Source organism: Narcine bancroftii, chromosome 10 (assembly GCF_036971445.1).
Source record: "Narcine bancroftii isolate sNarBan1 chromosome 10, sNarBan1.hap1, whole genome shotgun sequence".
NCBI lineage: Eukaryota > Metazoa > Chordata > Chondrichthyes > Torpediniformes > Narcinidae > Narcine > Narcine bancroftii.
Window position 1 is genome coordinate 62,119,961 of NC_091478.1, and position 18,367 is coordinate 62,138,327.

Here is an 18,367-nt window from a genome sequence, read left to right on the forward strand (position 1 = left end):
CAAAGTAGTTTCTGTCACATGCCACAGGGGGTGAGCTGGTCTGTCATCACATAGAACATCACAAATGTCATCATCACATTTGGAGGAAATTTCAGAGTTTGGGAAACTGAAGGAGAACTTAAAATGGGCTTAGAGAATATATTCCAGTGGGTGGAGGATAGCTTGGCATTCATTAGAGTGAATAATAATTTTGTAAATTAAAGCTCCAGTAAGTCAGTGGTGTTAGAAAATTTAGAAACTGGAAGTTCATAAGATTAAGGAATAACTTAATAAAAAAGGTGACAGGATAATCAAATTAGGATCTGATGGTATCTCGTAGCCGCAAATGTTTCCTCCTTTCCAGCACACATGGAAAAAGGCCTCTTTACCTGTAATGTGAACAGGAATATGAAAGGTAAATCTATTGCTTGTCTTGCTGTCACCCCTGCCACTGTAACTGTTGAGTTATCCACCTGGGTGAGCGGGGGCCACACCAGCTGAGGGAGCTGCCACGTTGGGACAGCACTCCGTGTCTTTGCTCTGAGATCTCCTGCTATTCCTTGACACCTCAGAAACAGCTCATTTTGGAAATAAGACTCTTTCACCTCGCCAACCCTTTTGGCTCATGCCTTGATTTCCATCAGTTGTTTGGCAGTAGAATATTGCAATGAGCAACAAAGGGAGAGCACAATCCATCACATGATGCAATAACTGCAGATTTAATTTAATTGAGCCATATCCCACAGTAACAGGCCCTTCCAGCCCATGAATGCATGTCACCCAAATACCTCAATTAACCTACACCCCCAGTAAGCCTTTGAAAGGTTAGAGAAAACCGGAGCACTGGGAGGAAGCCCACACAGACACAGACACAATACCTTACAGACAATGCCAGGTTTGAAGCAGGGATGCTAGTGATGTAACAGTGTTGTGCTAACTGTACAAATCAAATACTATCAGCAAGGAAAACCTCAAGTTCCCCAGTTCTGTTAAACTGACTATGGGTGTGGATTGGCTCATTTGGAAATCCATCAACCTGAAATTTGAATGAATTGGTGCAACGCTGCCTGTTTCTTGGACTAACTCACCCACAGATTAATATTGGTACAGCAATTTGTTGACATTGTCCCTTTTAAAATCCTGAGGTTAACATCTGACATTCAGACCTCTTTTCCCAGGCGATGTTGAATTTACGAATCTTGATCACCTAATCCCTCCATCATTGCCCCCTCCCCCCACAACCCACCCCTGATCATTCTGGTGCTCTTGGCTATTTCCTTTCAATAGCTGCAATATTCCATTCAACTGTGCTGCCTCTTGTCTTGGCAGGACCACCAAAAGGGCTAATGTCCTTCCGTTCCAGGATCGCCTTTCTGATGAAGTATCACTGAAACTGCTAACTAGTCATTCTCACTGCTCAGTATCTCCCATCTCATTTTGTGATTTCTATCCTGCCTCCCCCAACCCCACCCCAATCTGTTGGAATTTCCTCTTTTGATCTTTCTTTTTGAAATATTTTTATTGATTTTAATAGTTAAAAAGCCATTTATACACGATTTCTAACTGATGACATAATTCAATTAAATTCATAGTATATACATGAAATATATAACATAAGGCAAACTATTCTTTTCTTTGGCTTGGCTTCGCGGACGAAGATTTAAGGAGGGGGTAAAAGTCCACGTCAGCTGCAGGCTCGTTTGTGGCTGACAAGTCCGATGCGGGACAGGCAGACATGGTTGCAGCGGTTGCAGGGGAAAATTGGTTGGTTGGGGTTGGGTGTTGTGTTTTTCCTCCTTTGCCTTTTGTCAGTGAGGTGGGCTCTGCGGTCTTCTTCAAAGGAGGTTGCTGACCGCCAAACTGTGAGGCGCCAAGATGCACGGTTTGAGGCGATATCAGCCCACTGGCGGTGGTCAATGTGGCAGGCACCAAGAGATTTCTTTAGGCAGTCCTTGTACCTTTTCTTTGGTGCACCTCTGTCACGGTGGCCAGTGGAGAACTCGCCATATAACACGATCTTGGGAAGGCAATGGTCCTCCATTCTGGAGACGTGACCCATCCAGCGCAGCTGGATCTTCAGCAGCGTGGACTCGATGCTGTCGACCTCTGCCATCTCGAGTACTTCGACATTAGGGATGAAAGCGCTCCAATGGATGTTGAGGATGGAGCGGAGACAACGCTGGTGGAAGCGTTCTAGGAGCCGTAGGTGATGCCGGTAGAGGACCCATGATTCGGAGCTGAACAGGAGTGTGGGTATGACAACGGCTCTGTATATGCTTATCTTTGTGAGGTTTTTCAGTTGGTTGTTTTTCCAGACTCTTTTGTGTAGTCTTCCAAAGGCGCTATTTGCCTTGGCGAGTCTGTTGTCTATCTCATTATAGGCAAACTATAAACCCTAATTAATAGGCAATATTATCTTTCTTAAAACCTCAGATTCTGATGTTAAGCAGAAAATAATAAGATAGAGTTAAGAATCCCATACAGGGACTATAAATCTTCATCCTACTCGATAATATGATCATTATTAATTGTCTCCTACAGTCTGTTTTTCTCTAGAAATAAAATAAAAAAAGGAAAAATAACCCCCCCCCCCCACTAATCCTACCCCTCCCACTAAACAGGTTAACTTGCTTGTAGTGAGTAGATATGAATCGAATCGCGACTCTCGGACATCAGACAGGGAATCCTCCAGGTATTCTCACAACTAAATCTTCAAGTTGTGATAGATATCCATGAATGGGCCCTACATCTTGTCGAATTGAAGCTTGACATTAATGTTGTATCTAATTTTCTCCAGACATAATATCATGCAACCATTGCATATGAATTGGTGAAGAATTATCTTTCCATGTCATCAGAATTGCTTCTCTGACTATCAATGAGGAAAAAGCTAGGAGTAATTTTTTGGGTTGAAGTCAAGGGTGTAACTTCTTCTTGAAGAAAACTAAATAAACAAAGCATTCCCAAAACATATGAATCAGTGAAGATTCAAATATTTACATTTAAACATAACTCTGGACATGTGTAATCTATCCATCACCTTAAATTGTAGCAGAGAATGTCGTGCTCAAAATGAAGATTCATTAGTCAAATGAAGAGCGGTGTTCCCAGTCCTCGTCTGAAAATGATATATTCAAATCCTGTTCCCATTCATTCTTGATCCCAGTCGCTGTTCTTAGGTCCATCAAATTATTGTAAATAATTGATATGAATTCACCATGGGAAAGCTTCAAATCAAAAAGTAAAGCAAGAACGTTTATTTTGGGAATTTGAGAAAAATCAGAAAGTGTGGACTGATCAAAATTCCTAATTTGTAACTATCTAAAAAGGAAGTTTAAATTTTTCTCTCAATTGTTCGAAAGAAGCAACATTATCTCGAATAAAAAGATCCTTTTTATATCTAATTTCTTCCACTCCCTAAAACCTGTGTCTAACATGGAAAGTTGAAAATGATAATAGGGCTGGCAAGAGAAAAATATGATATCCACAACATTTCCTAAATTATGCCCATATTCTCAACCTATGTCTCGTTATCATATTATCTGTTAATTTAGAAAAGGAAAAGGATAAAGAAGGACTTAAAATTGCCAACATCGATGAAGTTTTAGAGAAGTTCATCAAAAGTTCTTGTTGATTTTAAAGCTAATTTATGCAAAACAAGATGCTTCACTGCAAATGGTCTTTGCAAGACCACACCTGAAGTATCGTGTACAGTTTTGGTCTCCTGACCATTATAGGAAATAAATGAAAAGTTACTTGATTGATTACAGGGGGGGGGGGGGGGGGTGACACATTGCCATATTAGGAGAAAATGTATCAGCCAGACCGGTACACTCCAGAGTGTAGAGGAATGAGAGCGGACCTCATTGAAACAATTCTTGCAGGGTTCAGCAGGTTAAACATTAGGGAGAATGTTTCCCCAGGTTGAGCAGATGAGACTGAGGTAAAATAAAAAAGGGAAGGACATTTGGGACTGAGACGAGGATAAATTTCTCTGTGCAGCGAATGGTAAGTCCCAGTCCCAGAGGGTGGTGGAGATGCAGTTAAAATAGCAGTTGATTGATTTCTATTTATTAGATGAACCAAGGGGTATGGAATAGTGGATGAAAATGGCAGCGGTAAGATCAATTGTGTTCTTGAAGAATGGTGAATGCAGTTTCAAATGGGTCCCGTTGCCTCTAATTTTTATATCCCTACATACTTCCCTCAGGAGGTGCTGGATCTTGCTTTCTCCATCCTGTATGATGCGGAGGACTACTCACTGAACTTCATCGCACCAAGCAAATACGACGTGAGAAATTGAATTGTTTATTGTCAAATGCACCTGAGACACAGTAAAAACTAGGTTCTGCATGTCGATCTGATAATAATAAAAAGTGAAAAATGGCACCGTGCAGAAAGACCAGGCAGTGCATGAGATGTAAAATATTAGTTTGCGGGTCCATCAGCTAATTAAGAAGGCAAATGTAATGTTGGCCTTCGTTGCTCGAAGGATTGAACTTAAAAGCAACTGCTGCAACTCTGCAGAGTATTATAAAGCCTGCACCTGAATTACTACATTCAATTCGGGTCTCCTTACTTGAAAAAGGCTTTGGAGACAGAGTAGGTTCACCGGATTGATTTCGGAGAGGAAGGGATTATATCATGAGGAGCGTTTGAGTTGCCTGGGAACTTAAATGGATGGGATGGGGTGGATCTTATAGAAACATGTTAAATTATTGAAAGGAGCAGATAAGATAGAAGCAGGGAGGCTGCTTCTACCACTAGGGAACAGAGCCTCAAGATTCAATGAAATAGATTTAAAACTGAGATAAAGAGGAGCTGCTTCTCCCAGCGAGAAGAAAATCTGTGGAATTCTCTGCCCAAGGAAACAGTAGAGGCTGTTCATTGAATGTAGTTGAGATGCATAGAGAGAGAGATTTTTGAAGAATAGGGCTGGATGGGCAATTCTTGCTCCTATTTCTTATGTCTAATTGCAGAGGAGAGGCACAGAGCAATGGGAACAAGGCACATGGGATGTTATGGCCTGGGCAGGTACAGCTGCCACCGGTACTGATGCACTTATCTTCATTGATGATGTAACTGCTGATCGCAGCCGCAAAGTAAATTCTGAGGTGTATAGAAACATCATATCCGCTCAAGTTCAAGCAAATGCCCCAAAATTCATTGAATGGTGCTTCATCCCACAGCAACAGTGATCCCAAACATACTGCTAAAGCAACAAAGCTAAAAACTGGAAAATTCTTGAATGGCCAAGTTGGTCAACCACTCTAAATCCAAGTGAGCACACTTTCCACGTGCTGAAGTGAAAACTCAAGGGGACAAGCCCCTAAAACAAGCAGGAGCTGAAGATGGCTGCAGTAGAGGCCTGGTAGAGCATCACCAGGGAAGATACTCAGCACATGGTGATGTCTATGAATCACAGACTTCAGTCAATCATTGCATGCAAGGGATACGCAACAAACTACTAAACAGGACTACTTAATATAAGTACCATCGCTATGTCCCAAACGTTATGGTTCTCTGTAATTACTACATGGTCAAACCAAAATGTATACAAATACCCTTTAACAAAATCTGGAATTGTTTGATTATAAATTTAAAACTATGGAGCACAGGGGCAAATAAAAGAGAAAAAAATCTTTGTCCCAAACATTATGAAGAGCACTGTACATTCATCTTAACAAGTTAAGCCACATTCTGCTGATAAGTGCCTGAAGGCTTTACCTTGTTGATTTTTTTTTATTAAAATAGTTTTGTTTCTCTTCTTGCCTCCACCCAGTTTTGTCTCTGGACTGATGGCCTGAGTGTCCTCCTGGGCAAGGAACTGACCAGCGACCAGACCAAGAGTGAGCTGGACATCCTGCTCTCCATGGAGATCAAACTGCGGCTCCTGGACCTGGAGAACATCTCCATCCCTGATGTCGCTCCACCCATCCCCAACATGCCCAGTAATTACAACTTCTGCTATGACTTCAGCCACACTGACCACTGATGCCATCAGAATGGATTCACATTAAAACATGCCGGCACTTTGTCACCGTTTGGGGTGGGGTGGGGGGGGGGGGGTGCAGAATTGACATCGATTTTATATGGTGTGTGTACAAAGAGAGTTTTATACCGAGGCAGTGACTCAAATATTTTTTTCTGTGCAATATTGGAAAAGATACCTGCAAGGAAAGGGTGGCAATGGCTATTTGAATGAACACTCCCTCAGGTTCAGACCAGCAGAATTGGACAATCCTTGCAGAAAGGGGGGGGGGGGGGGAGTAGGGAAACATTAAGGATGTACAAAGTAGAGATGCAGAAAATGCTTTGCTGGTCAGCTGCGGAGAGAAAAAGAGGATGGTTCAACCTTGTGACTTCTGTCCTCAGAAAGATCCTGAACTTGCTCTGTTGACCTTGAGTTTGTCACTTCACGGATGTTGAAAACAATTGTTTGTTATTTTCCTCTTTTTGGATCTATTTTGGTGTTGAGGTTGAGGAGCCAATCGGGTAAATGTTAGTTACCTATGAATTTGATATTAAGTACAGCCTCAGGACAAAGGCGGTAGTTGACCGTGTTCATGGCTGCAATGCTGTTCAGTTAGTTTTGGGTTCTGTGAGGGATTTTGACAGACCTTTAGCCAATTTCAAGCCCACCCTTTCTGGCAAGAATAACAGGAAAACATGCATGGCAACTCAGTTTTATTAGTGGCTTTGTGCTTTGCCCAGAGTTGGTCAGGGTGGGGGAAGGAGCAAATTAGATGCAAGGCCAAATTTTTGATCGATATTCTGGCACAACTGCCAGGAGACGTGTGCACGATGTAATTCAACAAGGAAGCCACTGTTAGACGCGCTCACCATTTGAACACTTTCAATATTCTGATACGCCGAAGCATTGACTCTGTTCCTCCCTCTGCAGTTGGCTGGCTGACCTGCTGAATGTTTCCAACCATTTCAATTTAACTTTTGATTTCCAGTTTTTACAATACGATTGAGCCGAAAGAACAAAGCTTGGGCAAAATTTGCAAGAAAATGGTCCTTCTCAGGCTAGTTCCATCCCTTGCGCTAGATTCCACCAAGAGTTGGGTGTTTCTCTTCATGCATCAGTGTAGAAATTAAATTCACTGGAGTGTAGATGGAGCTTCCAAAGCGGCCCATTCCCTGAGGATGCAGATCTGCTGTCGAATGAGTTCCATCTATTCTGAAGTACAACTTGGGCCAACATTTCTGCAAACCTTTGTATAAATAGACTGAGCTACTAACAGGCTCTTCGGCTATCCAAGTCAAGTACTCTCTGGACTCTCTCTGGGTTTGTTCGCTGTTCAGTCGATAATCACTGGCCTTTCGAAGAAGTTCCAGCCAACTGCATTGACCTGTGAACTGAAGGGGTTATTGGTTCTGAATTATGAACCCAGTGGTCCTTATGGGTCACAAACATACATGCATCTACATTGGGTGATACATTAATCTCCTGCGCCCTTTGTGATTGAATAGCCAACAAAAGGATTATATGGGAAAGATGGCAGTCACCTGTCTTAAAAACAGAAAGAGATTTACCTTGAGTTGGAGAAATGAGGTAGGAATCTGGATGTAGAAACTGTTTTGCATGTACCTCTAAAATGGACGTTGTAGACCTCTTCAAAAAGGTGCAGTTTGCAATTTCTAAACATATGATCCCTTATGCTCTTCGTGTGAACACAAGGCCATTCAGTTCCCTGATCTGGTCCCATCTTTCACGTGAGGTGCTGATCACATCCTTTGATTTACTGTTTGGTCTTTCTCTCCAATTATTCCTCACATTGTCGCACAGCCTTGTGTAGGAGTTTCAGATTAGAGCTAAAATTATTAGGATGGTCAATGCTGCCCATTTTCTCTCTAAAACTAATTTCAACATTAAGCACCTACATTCTTGATTCCTTCCACCATTTCTACTTACACTCTCACATCCTTACAATGTCTGAAATACCTGTCAGTGCACTTTCTGTTCAAAGAAATACATAACGCTTCTGCAATAGATTAGCCTATTAAGCCCCAATTTAATTCTGGTGGATCATTGCTGCTCTCCCTGCCGGGATCATCTCTGACCTGTAAAGTGGGGAGGATGAAATGTTGAATTGGTCTTTTGCTGAAGACCCCTCACTGACTCATGGGGGCGGTGTAAAAGACGTGTATTTCAGTACTTTCTTTCATCTCCCCAAGTACTTTGCACAGCTCCACACCACTGCACAACAATAGAAATGCTTCAGCCAAGCTTACCGACAAGCAGCGTGGAAGTGATCAGACTATCTTTTTAGTGATAATGGCTGGGCAGAGACACTGGAGAACTCCGATGTCCTCAGACCTCTGGCATCTGCTTCAAACAAGGTTCCTTGGTAATAGGCCAAGTATGTAGGACAATACCAGCCTTTGTTAACAATGTTTTACAACAGTTGGCTATAAACCATTGATGTAACATCACAGGTTTATGGTCACAGTTGTAGAAATCACATGCAAGGTTTTAGTCTTGATTCTGGCCTCTCTGACCCGATGTAGTCAGTTCCAAAGTTCTCCTCCTCAGCTTGGTGGATGAGAATCTTAATGGGCCTGTGAGGCCCTGCAGATTAGTACAGAAAGTGGCACCAGGAACAAACTTGAGTGTGTCCACACCACACTGCAGTGTCCCAGTGATGAGCCATAGTTGCCATGGTTTCCAGCTGCTATCAGTCTGAGGGCTGACAAATTGTGCACAGCCACAGATGTACACTGGATCAAAACTTGAGTGTTGCTACTGATTCATTAATTTATTTACAACGCTATTGCTTTGGGTTTTTGTAGTGCTATTTTTGTGACCCTATATGTATATAAAGTCTCAACATGTTTTCTAAGAAAACTATTTTCTGCTACTGAACAGAACTAGATCTTCCATGGCATTAACCAAACCTTGTTCTCAATTCAGAATAAAAATACTTTGCTATGACCCTGTATTGATGCTGAAACACGGAACCTTCCTGAAGGTGATATCTTTCCTGTGACTTAATTTCACGTTTCTGTGTTTGCACAATATGGCAATGTTCGATATAAAAAGAGGTGCCCTCCTCCTCGCTCTGTGGGGCCCTGGCGTTGCTCACCTTTTACCAATCCCACAGCCTCTCCCCTCTCGTATCACCCCCTATGCCCAACCCTGAAGAAAATTGCCTTCGCACCTCTCATTTTTTTACTGCCAATGGATACCATTATAATGTGAAAGTGAGGCATTTTGCACACTGTAAGCTCCCACAAAACACATCATGACCAGATCATCAAAGATGTATCAGTGGTTCAGTACGCCTTTCCTACCCTTCAAATTAAAAGGAGTAGCTCTCATCTCCACCCGAGAGTTTATTTTGTCTGCTTCAGCTTCTCAGAGCTGGACAGTCCTTTGGAGTTATGAAACCATGCACATAATGAGTCAATGAGGGACGATTAAAACAGTGGGTTTCAAACATTTTCTGTGCATCCTTTTTTGTTAATTTCTCTCCATTCAGATAATAATCTGGCCCCATGATATTGCCAAAGTGGATAACCTCACATTTATTCACTTTATAATGCATTTTCCATATATTTCTCCACTCTCTTAAAATGTCTAAGACTCCCTGCAGCCTCTTGAACTCTCCCTCACACTGCCAGCCAACTTGTCATCTGAAAACAGAGATTTATATAATTCAAAAATTGTGGTACTGCATGCCGATCTGAAAAGGTCCCATTTATTACCACTTCCTGCCGACCAGTTTTCTATCCATGTCAGTATATTACTTCCTGTATCAATTTTGCAATACCAATCTTGTATAAAAGGTTAGCAAAAGCCTTTTGAAAATCCAAATACACCACATCAACTGGTCCATCGGTGCCCACTCTACTGATTTCATCTCCAAAAGGAACTCTAACAGATTTGTCAAGCATATTTCCCCTTTGTAAATCCATGTCGACTTGGTCTAATCCTGTCACACTTCTCCTATGACATCTTTTAACAATTGATTCCATTAACAAAGTCACATAAATGAGTTGTTAAAACCCTCCATTCTCTCTCCCTCCTTTCTTAAAAAGTAGTCACATTAACTGCCCTCAATTCCAGAATGCAGGATGTCAGAAAATAATCACTAATCTTTTGGGCCACTGAAGTACCCTAAGTCTCCAAGTACTCTGGGAAGTAGACCATCAGGCTCTGAGGATTTATCAGCTTTCAATGCCATCAATTTACCCAATTTTACAACTGATAACATCAATTCCTCCTTTCTCCTAGTCCTGGAAATAATACACGTTTCTTCCATTGCGAAGAAAGAACAAAATAATTTGTTCAACTGATCTGCCATTTCCTTGTTCCCCATTGTGAATCCCCCTGATTCTGACTAGCTTTAACTGGTCTCTCTCTTTACATGCCTTGAAAAGCTTTTGCAGGCAGTTTTTACGTTCCCTTCAAGAGTACTCTCTTATGCTACTTTCCCCCTTCTAATTTGACCCTTTGTCTTCCTCTGGATTTCTCCCAGTCATCCAACATTTTGAGAATTATGGTACAGTTTTATATATATATATATATATATATATATATTTAAATGCAGAATGGCAGAAATACTCTATGGAGAAAGAAACAGTTTGCATTAATACAATTTTGGTGCCTGTTTTGTTATTTCCAGCAGTTTGCTTTTATATCATTGTAGCCTCTTCATTTTATTTTTGCCTTTGGATTATAGTTTATTTATAAGTTGCTTTACATGAACTATGCAAGATACCAGCCTGTTCCTCAAATTTGGCTGCCTGGCTTTGAGCAAAGCTGACATCCCTTTCTGCCCTTGAGAATGAGTGTTGCATCTCCAAGTGCTTAGTTCTCTGGGTCACAATGAACCACTTGCTCAGGATTTATGGGGTTCTGACTCAGTAACAATGACAGAACAATGCTATATGCCCAAATCAACATCGCTAACTAGATATGGAGGCAATATGGATGTAAACACAGTAAATGCTGGAGGAAGTCAACTTGTCCCGCGGTGTCCATAGGAGGGGATATGGACCAACATTTTGGGCGTAAGCTATTTAAGGTGTAAGGAAAAAAGTGGGCAGGTGTTGTTAATAAAGGCTGAGAGAGAAAGATGGAAGAATGGGAGGGGAAGCCATCCAGACCAAAATGGCAATATGGGGCATCATTTCCCCATGCACGAGGTTACGAAAGCCATTTATATGCTAGCAACAATAACCCCGTGACAAGTGTAGATTTCAGTAAAGCATTTACTGCGAAACTGCCATTTGGTGTTTGCAGATGTGTATCAACCTCCATTAAACAAGCTAAGAGACCGCGGCACTCGATAATGAGCTTTATCCGACACAGTACCAGCTTAATCATGAAATTCTAGGCAAATTAGGAATTAAAAGCAGCCCCTCACTTGAGTACACCTACCAGCAGTTTTAAAAATCAATATTCTAAACCCACAAAGGATTTGACAACAAGGTGTAACATATTTAAGCAGAGGGCAAGATGACGAGGTTACCATTCCTGCAAGAATTTTTTTTTAATGTGATACTGAGGAGGATATAGGTTTGGAACACAATGAGAAGAAATGGTTCTAATCAGAGAACAGTTGATACCCACCTCTTTCTTACTTGCCCCTTTTCCACTGGTGCCCTGTCCCAGGAATTAACTGGAATTTACCGGGACAGGGTTCAGTGGAAAAGGAATACTGTCCGAACGCCAGTGCCGAATGATGTCATTTCATGCTGGAAATTAACCGCATCGACCCCTACTCATATCCCTGGTACGTGCTGATAAAACCAGTGGAAAAAAGGAATGGCAGAAAGTCACTTACTTCCAGTTGAAGGAGATCACTCTGATCCCCGGAATGAGTTGTGTCCAGTGGAAAAGCAGTCAGTGGCCCAGTGGAAATGGCACCAAAGGCTTCCTATCCAGAAACACTGCTTGGCCAATTAACTGGGATGCCAGTGGAAAAGATGCTAATGCTGTCTCCAGTGGGATGCTGGTTAACCATCAGTACCTCCCCACAGGACTATTTTCCACTTAAGACTGGTCAATCGGTTGACTATTTGACTAAGTGCAGCCATCATTTTCATTGTTTTCTTTATCCTACATGAAGGATCTGACTGGATAGCGATCAGGAAAATGGGCTGAATAATCCCACTGAGGCCAATTGCAATTTGTAACCCTACCCTTTTGAGATTAAACTCTGCGCAGGGCCAACTATTGCTTCATCACATGCTAACCTGCTTGCAATAGAACCTTGATGCCATGAGAATAATCAGGAGTGGAAAGCCGGCTACTTACATTACATAAAATTGTGCCAGACTTTGGATACCAGCCACAGCACTTTGCATTTTTTGGACACCTGGTTTTGGCTGTGCGAGGCCACGGGGAGCGGACATCTCTAGTTCTACTTTTTTTCTCCCCAGCCTTTGCTCATCTCCATCCAAGCACCCTGGCTGAACATTGATAAGCAGGAGGTGGCATATCTGAAGCCGTTCAATGTCTGCAATAGTTTCCCCACCCTCACATAGAGATGTCCAAACGCTTCAGCCGCCTGCACTCATTCAAGAGAACTTCCAGCTTCCTATGGGTGGAAGGTGGAGGAATTACCACCCCGAAAGAACCAAATCTGATGCAACTTTAGAACAAAGGACAGGCCATCACACAGACAGAAACAGGACAATGAAGAAGAACTTTGATTTCCACTCTCATCTACCCCTACCTAAAGAACCATCCCACTTGGGCATCACTGAGCTAACTTTTTTCAACCAGAATATGATACGGTTGGGAACAATCTCACTGTAAGTATATCAGAACCTTGGCTTGGGTGCTGAGTTACTTACTGGTTGGTGACCTAAAGAGGGGTGGATCAACCTCTTCAACTGGCCTGCTATGCCAAACAAGCTCTGGTCAGTCCATTGGCCACAGTGGCTGAGGGAAAGTTGTTCCAGGCTACGGCAGTGTGTCACAATGAGATGACGCTCACATCCATCATATCATGGACCATGCTCAGTGGCAAGGCCCTTGGCTCCTTGCAGTGGACTTCCTCCAGCAGTCATTTAAATGAACTTCACATGCCAACAAGGACAGATGGCCGGTGTTTGCACAAAGGTTATAAATTTGTTGCCCGCCTCCATGATCATTCCTCCTATCCTTCCCTACGGCAAGCAACAATTTGATGGGGGGATGCATGCCCAGGCGACCACTACCATTTTAGCAAGGCGAGCTCAAGTTAAATTGCAACCAAGCATTTGGTACCTGTTGAGAAACTTTGTCAGAATTTTGTTCTGGGCCCTTCCCTATAAAGCATTTCCTCATCTTCACCACACATTTTCTTTTGCTTTCCATCACCAACCCCCTCCAATTCATGTTCCATCAGAGCAACACTGTTGTAGAGAGAGGCAAGAAAAGGGGTCAGGTAGAAGACAAGTCATACAGGATGGAGGAGGGTAATAAGGGAAGGTAGAGAAGGTGGAAGAATCCAGGAGTGGAAGAGGATGGAACTAAAGAGGGGTGAGTGGGAAAGAGGACAGAAATGGGGAGGGGAAAAAACAGAAGCAGCTTGGAAGAAGAGAGGACTCGTTACATGAAACTGGAACAATGTTCATATCATTGGGTTGCAGATTGTCCAGGTGGGATAGGAGGTGTTGCTCCTCTAATTTACAGAGATCCTCCCTCTGGCAGTGGAGAAACCCAAGGATGGATGCATCAGTGAACGAAAGGGAAGAGCAATTGAAAAGGCATGCTGCTGAGAGCTCAGGATGGCCATTGCAGATAGAGCACAAAGACTTTGCGAAACGATTCACATCTGTGCTTAGTCTCACGTCGGCAGCACTGAATGCAGTGGATGAGGTTAAAGGAGGTGCATATGAATTTTGGCTCACCTGGAAGGGTTGGTTAAGTCCCTGGGAGGTGGTGAGGGAAGAGGGTTAAGAGCAAATATTGCGCTTCCTGAAGGGAAAAGTACCGGGGAGGAGGGGGGGGGGGTAACAGAGAGGCGAGTGGGGAAGAATGAACTGGGACAGGGTCCAATGGAAAAAGAAAACTGTCAGCCTGCCGGCGTCAAATGATGTCATTTCACGCCAGGGATGAACCACCTCGACCCCTACTCATATCCCCTGCATTTGTTGATGTCAGCGTGCTGATAAAACCAGTGGAAAAGGGACAGCAGGAAGTCACCGGTTTCCAGTGGAAGGTAGAACACTCCAATCCCCATCGATGAGGTGACCAGGACACGGCACAGCCGATTAACTGGGATGCCAGTAGAAAAGGAGGTATCAAGGAATGATCTATGTGGAAAATAGAAAAGGGTGGGGAGGGATAGATGTGCCTGATGGTGGCATGTAGTTGCAGCTCAGGGAAAATACAGTGTGTCTCCATGACCAAGTAGTCCAGTCAACTGAGCAGGTTCTAGCTCGCTAGATTCCCCCCAGTGAGAAATGTAATGACTAACAATCAGGGCCAAGTCTTTTTGATATATAGGGGCTACACAACCTGGCTGTCAGTTGGAGTACCAAAGGGGAAGATACAGCAGCTGTCAAGGCCTTGTGCAGGGTATAAGAAAGCTTCTGTCTTTCCTTATTTCTTCATTCATGAGGATGTGAACATTACAGGCAATTTACTCATTATCGAGAGATAATGAAGAGTTCACCTCTTTGGTGAACTTGGAGTCACAAATTGGCCACCCCACGTGGAATGGTGGATTATGCCTCCTTGAGGACAATGCTAAATTTAAATAATAATTCACCCGCTGCATTATCATTGTTGCTGACATTAACCCTTTTAATGGAATTTCACAAGTGACCTCCCCATCCCTGTTCAGGTTATGGAAACCCACACTTGAAAAATTCGTAAATCGCCTTCTAAAAATTTGATTATGAAAGTAAACTAGCACAGTATAGGTAGTAAAATTTCTTATAAATATACAAATTAGGAAAAGGTGGCAAGAGTAAACACAAATCCCTGAGACGATGAGAGACGGAATTAACCATGGGCAATGTGGAAATTGCTGAGGCCTTAAACATCTCTTGTGCCATTCTTCACGGGGAAGATACGTCTGACATGCCAAAGATTGAAGTTGAGGAGGTGATTGGAGCTGAGGACCTCAATACAAGTTTATATCACTAAAGATTAAGTGCTTAGTGGGCCAAATTCCCTTGGAGCTGCTGGGATGTATCTCAGAGTATTGAAAGAAATAGCACCAAGTTATAATGGGTGCTTCTGTGGTAATTTACCAAAATCCTCTGCACTCTGGGTAGGTCCCAGCAGGTAGGAAGGCAGCAAATACAATAATACTGTTTAAAGGAGGTAGACAAAATGCAGGTAACTCTGTTAGCTTAACGCTCAGAGTTGGAAAAATTGCTTGAAGCTATCATAAAGGTAGAAATAGACATCGGGACAGAAATTAGTCCATCAAGCAAATGGCATAGATTCGGGAAGGGATTTGTAAGGTTACAGGGAAAAAAAAGAGTGAGGAGATCAGAACAAAATAAGCAGCTCTTTCAAAGAGATGGCACTCAATGAGGCCAGGAATTGCCTTCAGCACAGATGTATTCTTCACCTCTGTCCCAAAGGCTCCTAATGGTGTAAGATGAAAAATCATCTGAATCAGAATTTATTGTCATGAGCAAGTCATGAAATTTGGGGTTTTGTTTTTGTGGCAACATCACAGTGCAAACATACATATTATTACCATCTTACAACATTTCAAAGTTTCTGGACTGCTTTCAATTTTTTTAAAGGCCCATTCTCATTAGGAAGGCAGAAAATTATCCAAAATGTGAAGATTTAGGAAAAGGGGAGATGCAATAAGAAGTAAATCAAAAATCTGCAGACCCTGTGGTTGAAATAAAAACACACACAAGATGCTGGAGATGCTCAGCTGGTCAAACAGTGTCCTTCATGTAGCAAAGGCAGAGATACTGAACCAACGTTTCAGGCTTGAGCCCTTCTTCAGAGTATGAGAGAATACCGGCAGGCGTCTGAACAAATGATAGGGTGGGGAGGGGGTGTGGTAAAGGCAAGAGATGATAGGAGGGAGAGGACAGCAGCGGTCAGGGGGAGGAGGGATGGCTAGGTGGGTGGAAGAACTGGAAGGACAGGAAAGGGGGAGGGGGAAAAGGTGAGCAGGCTTGGTGGAAAGCAGTAAAGTCACTGTTCATGCCATCTGGTTGCAGAGTGCCCAGACGGAAAATAAGGTGTTGTTCCTCCAATTTGCGGGCATCAGACATTGAAAGGTAGAATGCAGGAGATGAAGAAAGGAAGAGGCAGGGAGGTCTTACTGGTGAGGCCACACCTTGAATGTTGCGTGCAGTTTTGATGTCATAATCTGAGGAAGGGCATCCTTGTCATTGAGAGGTGTAGCAAAGGTTCACTAGACTTTTTTTCTGGGGTGGCAGGACTGATGTATGAAGAAAGACTGGATATACTCATTGGAATTGAGAGAAATTAGAGGGGATCTCATTGAGATGTATTGGACTAGGCAGGAAGAACGTTCCCAGTGTTGGAAAATGTTAGAACAAAGGGTCAGAGCCAGGGGATAGGGGGCTGAGGACTGATTTAGGACTGAGATGACCAAAATCTTTTGCAATCAGATAGTTGTGAACTTGTGGAACACCCTACCACAGAAAGTAGTTGCGGCTAGTTTACATTTTCAAACGGGAGTTGGAAGTGGCCTTTGTGGCTAATGAGATCAAGGGGTACGGAGAGATATAGGGAATAGGGGACCAAAGATGTATGATCAGCCTTGGTTGTACTGAATGATGGAGCATGCTTAAAGGGTTGAATGGTCTTCCTATTTTCCATGTGTCCATGATGACACAATGGTGAATCTATTCCAGCAGCTATCTCACTGCTCCAGGGCCAGGGTTCAATCCTGGTCAATCCTGACCTGCATGGAGTTTGCATGGTTCCTTGTGGCCTATTCCCAATGCTCCATTTTCCTCCCATATCCAAAAGTCATGTGGGTTGGGAGGTTAATAGGCCACTGCAGATCGCTCCTAGCATGTAAGTGAGTGGTAGAATCTGGCATGAACAGATGAGAATGTGAGATTCAAAAATGGGATTGTTGTAGGATCACTGTAAATGGGCGATTCATGGTCGCCATGGAATCAGTGGACTGAAGAGAGTTTCACACTAAGAGTCATTGCATCCTTCGGCACATTAAGCGAGGAAGTGGTCTGGACAGAGGGATTGAAATTAGAACATCTACCAATAAACAACACAAGGCAGAATGTGCAGACAACCTCAAGCAAAGGGGCACTTGTTGCACCAGTAATCAGAAGGCATCCACCAATCTTCACTTCCCCAGATATGAGGTTAACCTGGACAAACCTTTCACAGCTCCAGCAGGAAGACAGAATCTCACGGAACCAGAAGTAGGCAGACAAAAAACTACAGAGTGGTCACCCTCCTGCTGTTATTGTCATTCCCAGCTGTCCCCAGTCCTTACACCAGCCGAGGTGCAGCACAGACAAACCCCAGAGGTGGTTGCCAATGGCGTGGACACTGAAGCCAGTGAGGTGCCTACAGACTCCAGACTCCAGCTCAGGATTTTTGCCACTGAGAATTCAAAGCTGTCCTACAGAATTTGATCCAATATAAAATTGGAACAATCATAGAACCAATGGCAAAGTATACAGATTTGTTTTCTCTACAGCTAATTTGGAACTTGATTAGAATCTAGTACTTCCCTTTTTAAAGAAGAAAGAAGCGAAAAATTCAGTAGATCAGGCAGCATCTCGGGAGAGGTCAGCTGCTTCAGGTCTGTGAATCTTCATTGGAACTAGTTACAAGGGAGAGGAAAGGAGGGAGGGATGGGAGAGATAGGGAGAGTCATATGACATGGCTCCTTGGCCCAACCTGCCGATGCCAACAAAAATGTTCCACCCACGCGAATCCCACCTGCCTATCTCACACTTAACTTATCCCATCCAGTCCAAATTTTTTGGTAAATGTTGCAAAGTTGTTATCAAACCCATTAAACCATGACAGCACCACATAGGCAAGTTTGATGATAATGTTGGAGTTGAACTTAGTGAGCAAGTCAAGTCACCTTTATTTATCATTCATACCATGATCGCACAAGTAAAGATGAGATAGTGTTTTCCAGGACCACGGAGCATATTTACATAGATATGTTAGGAAAGCAGATAACTCATTAAAATATTGAGATATTAAGACATATACACTGAAAATCCATGGCGCATTATCCACATCTATACTGGGAGTTCAGGAGCCTGACGGCTTAAGGGAAAAAGATGTTTCCCACTCTGGTCGTAAGGGGCTAAGTGTTTGGTACCTCCTGCCAGATGGTAGAAGGGAGAACAGTTTACATATGGGATATGTGGAGTCTTTCACAATGTTTATTGGTTTCCACATGCATCGAGTGTAGTAGATGTCCTCCATGCTGGGAAGAGG

General features: G+C 43.0%; 1 protein-coding gene across 1 annotated transcript in view; it reads left to right on the forward strand.

Annotated features, from left to right (window-relative positions):
* The window catches only part of LOC138744611 (engulfment and cell motility protein 3-like), a 219,177-nt gene extending 213,150 nt beyond the window's left edge, over positions 1-6,027 (forward strand). The window contains 2 exon segments of the mRNA XM_069901012.1: positions 4,190-4,270; positions 5,762-6,027. Of these exon segments, the coding sequence (XP_069757113.1) occupies positions 4,190-4,270; positions 5,762-5,974 (294 nt within the window). The 3' untranslated portion in view covers positions 5,975-6,027.
* The last annotated feature ends 12,340 nt before the right edge of the window (positions 6,028-18,367 follow it).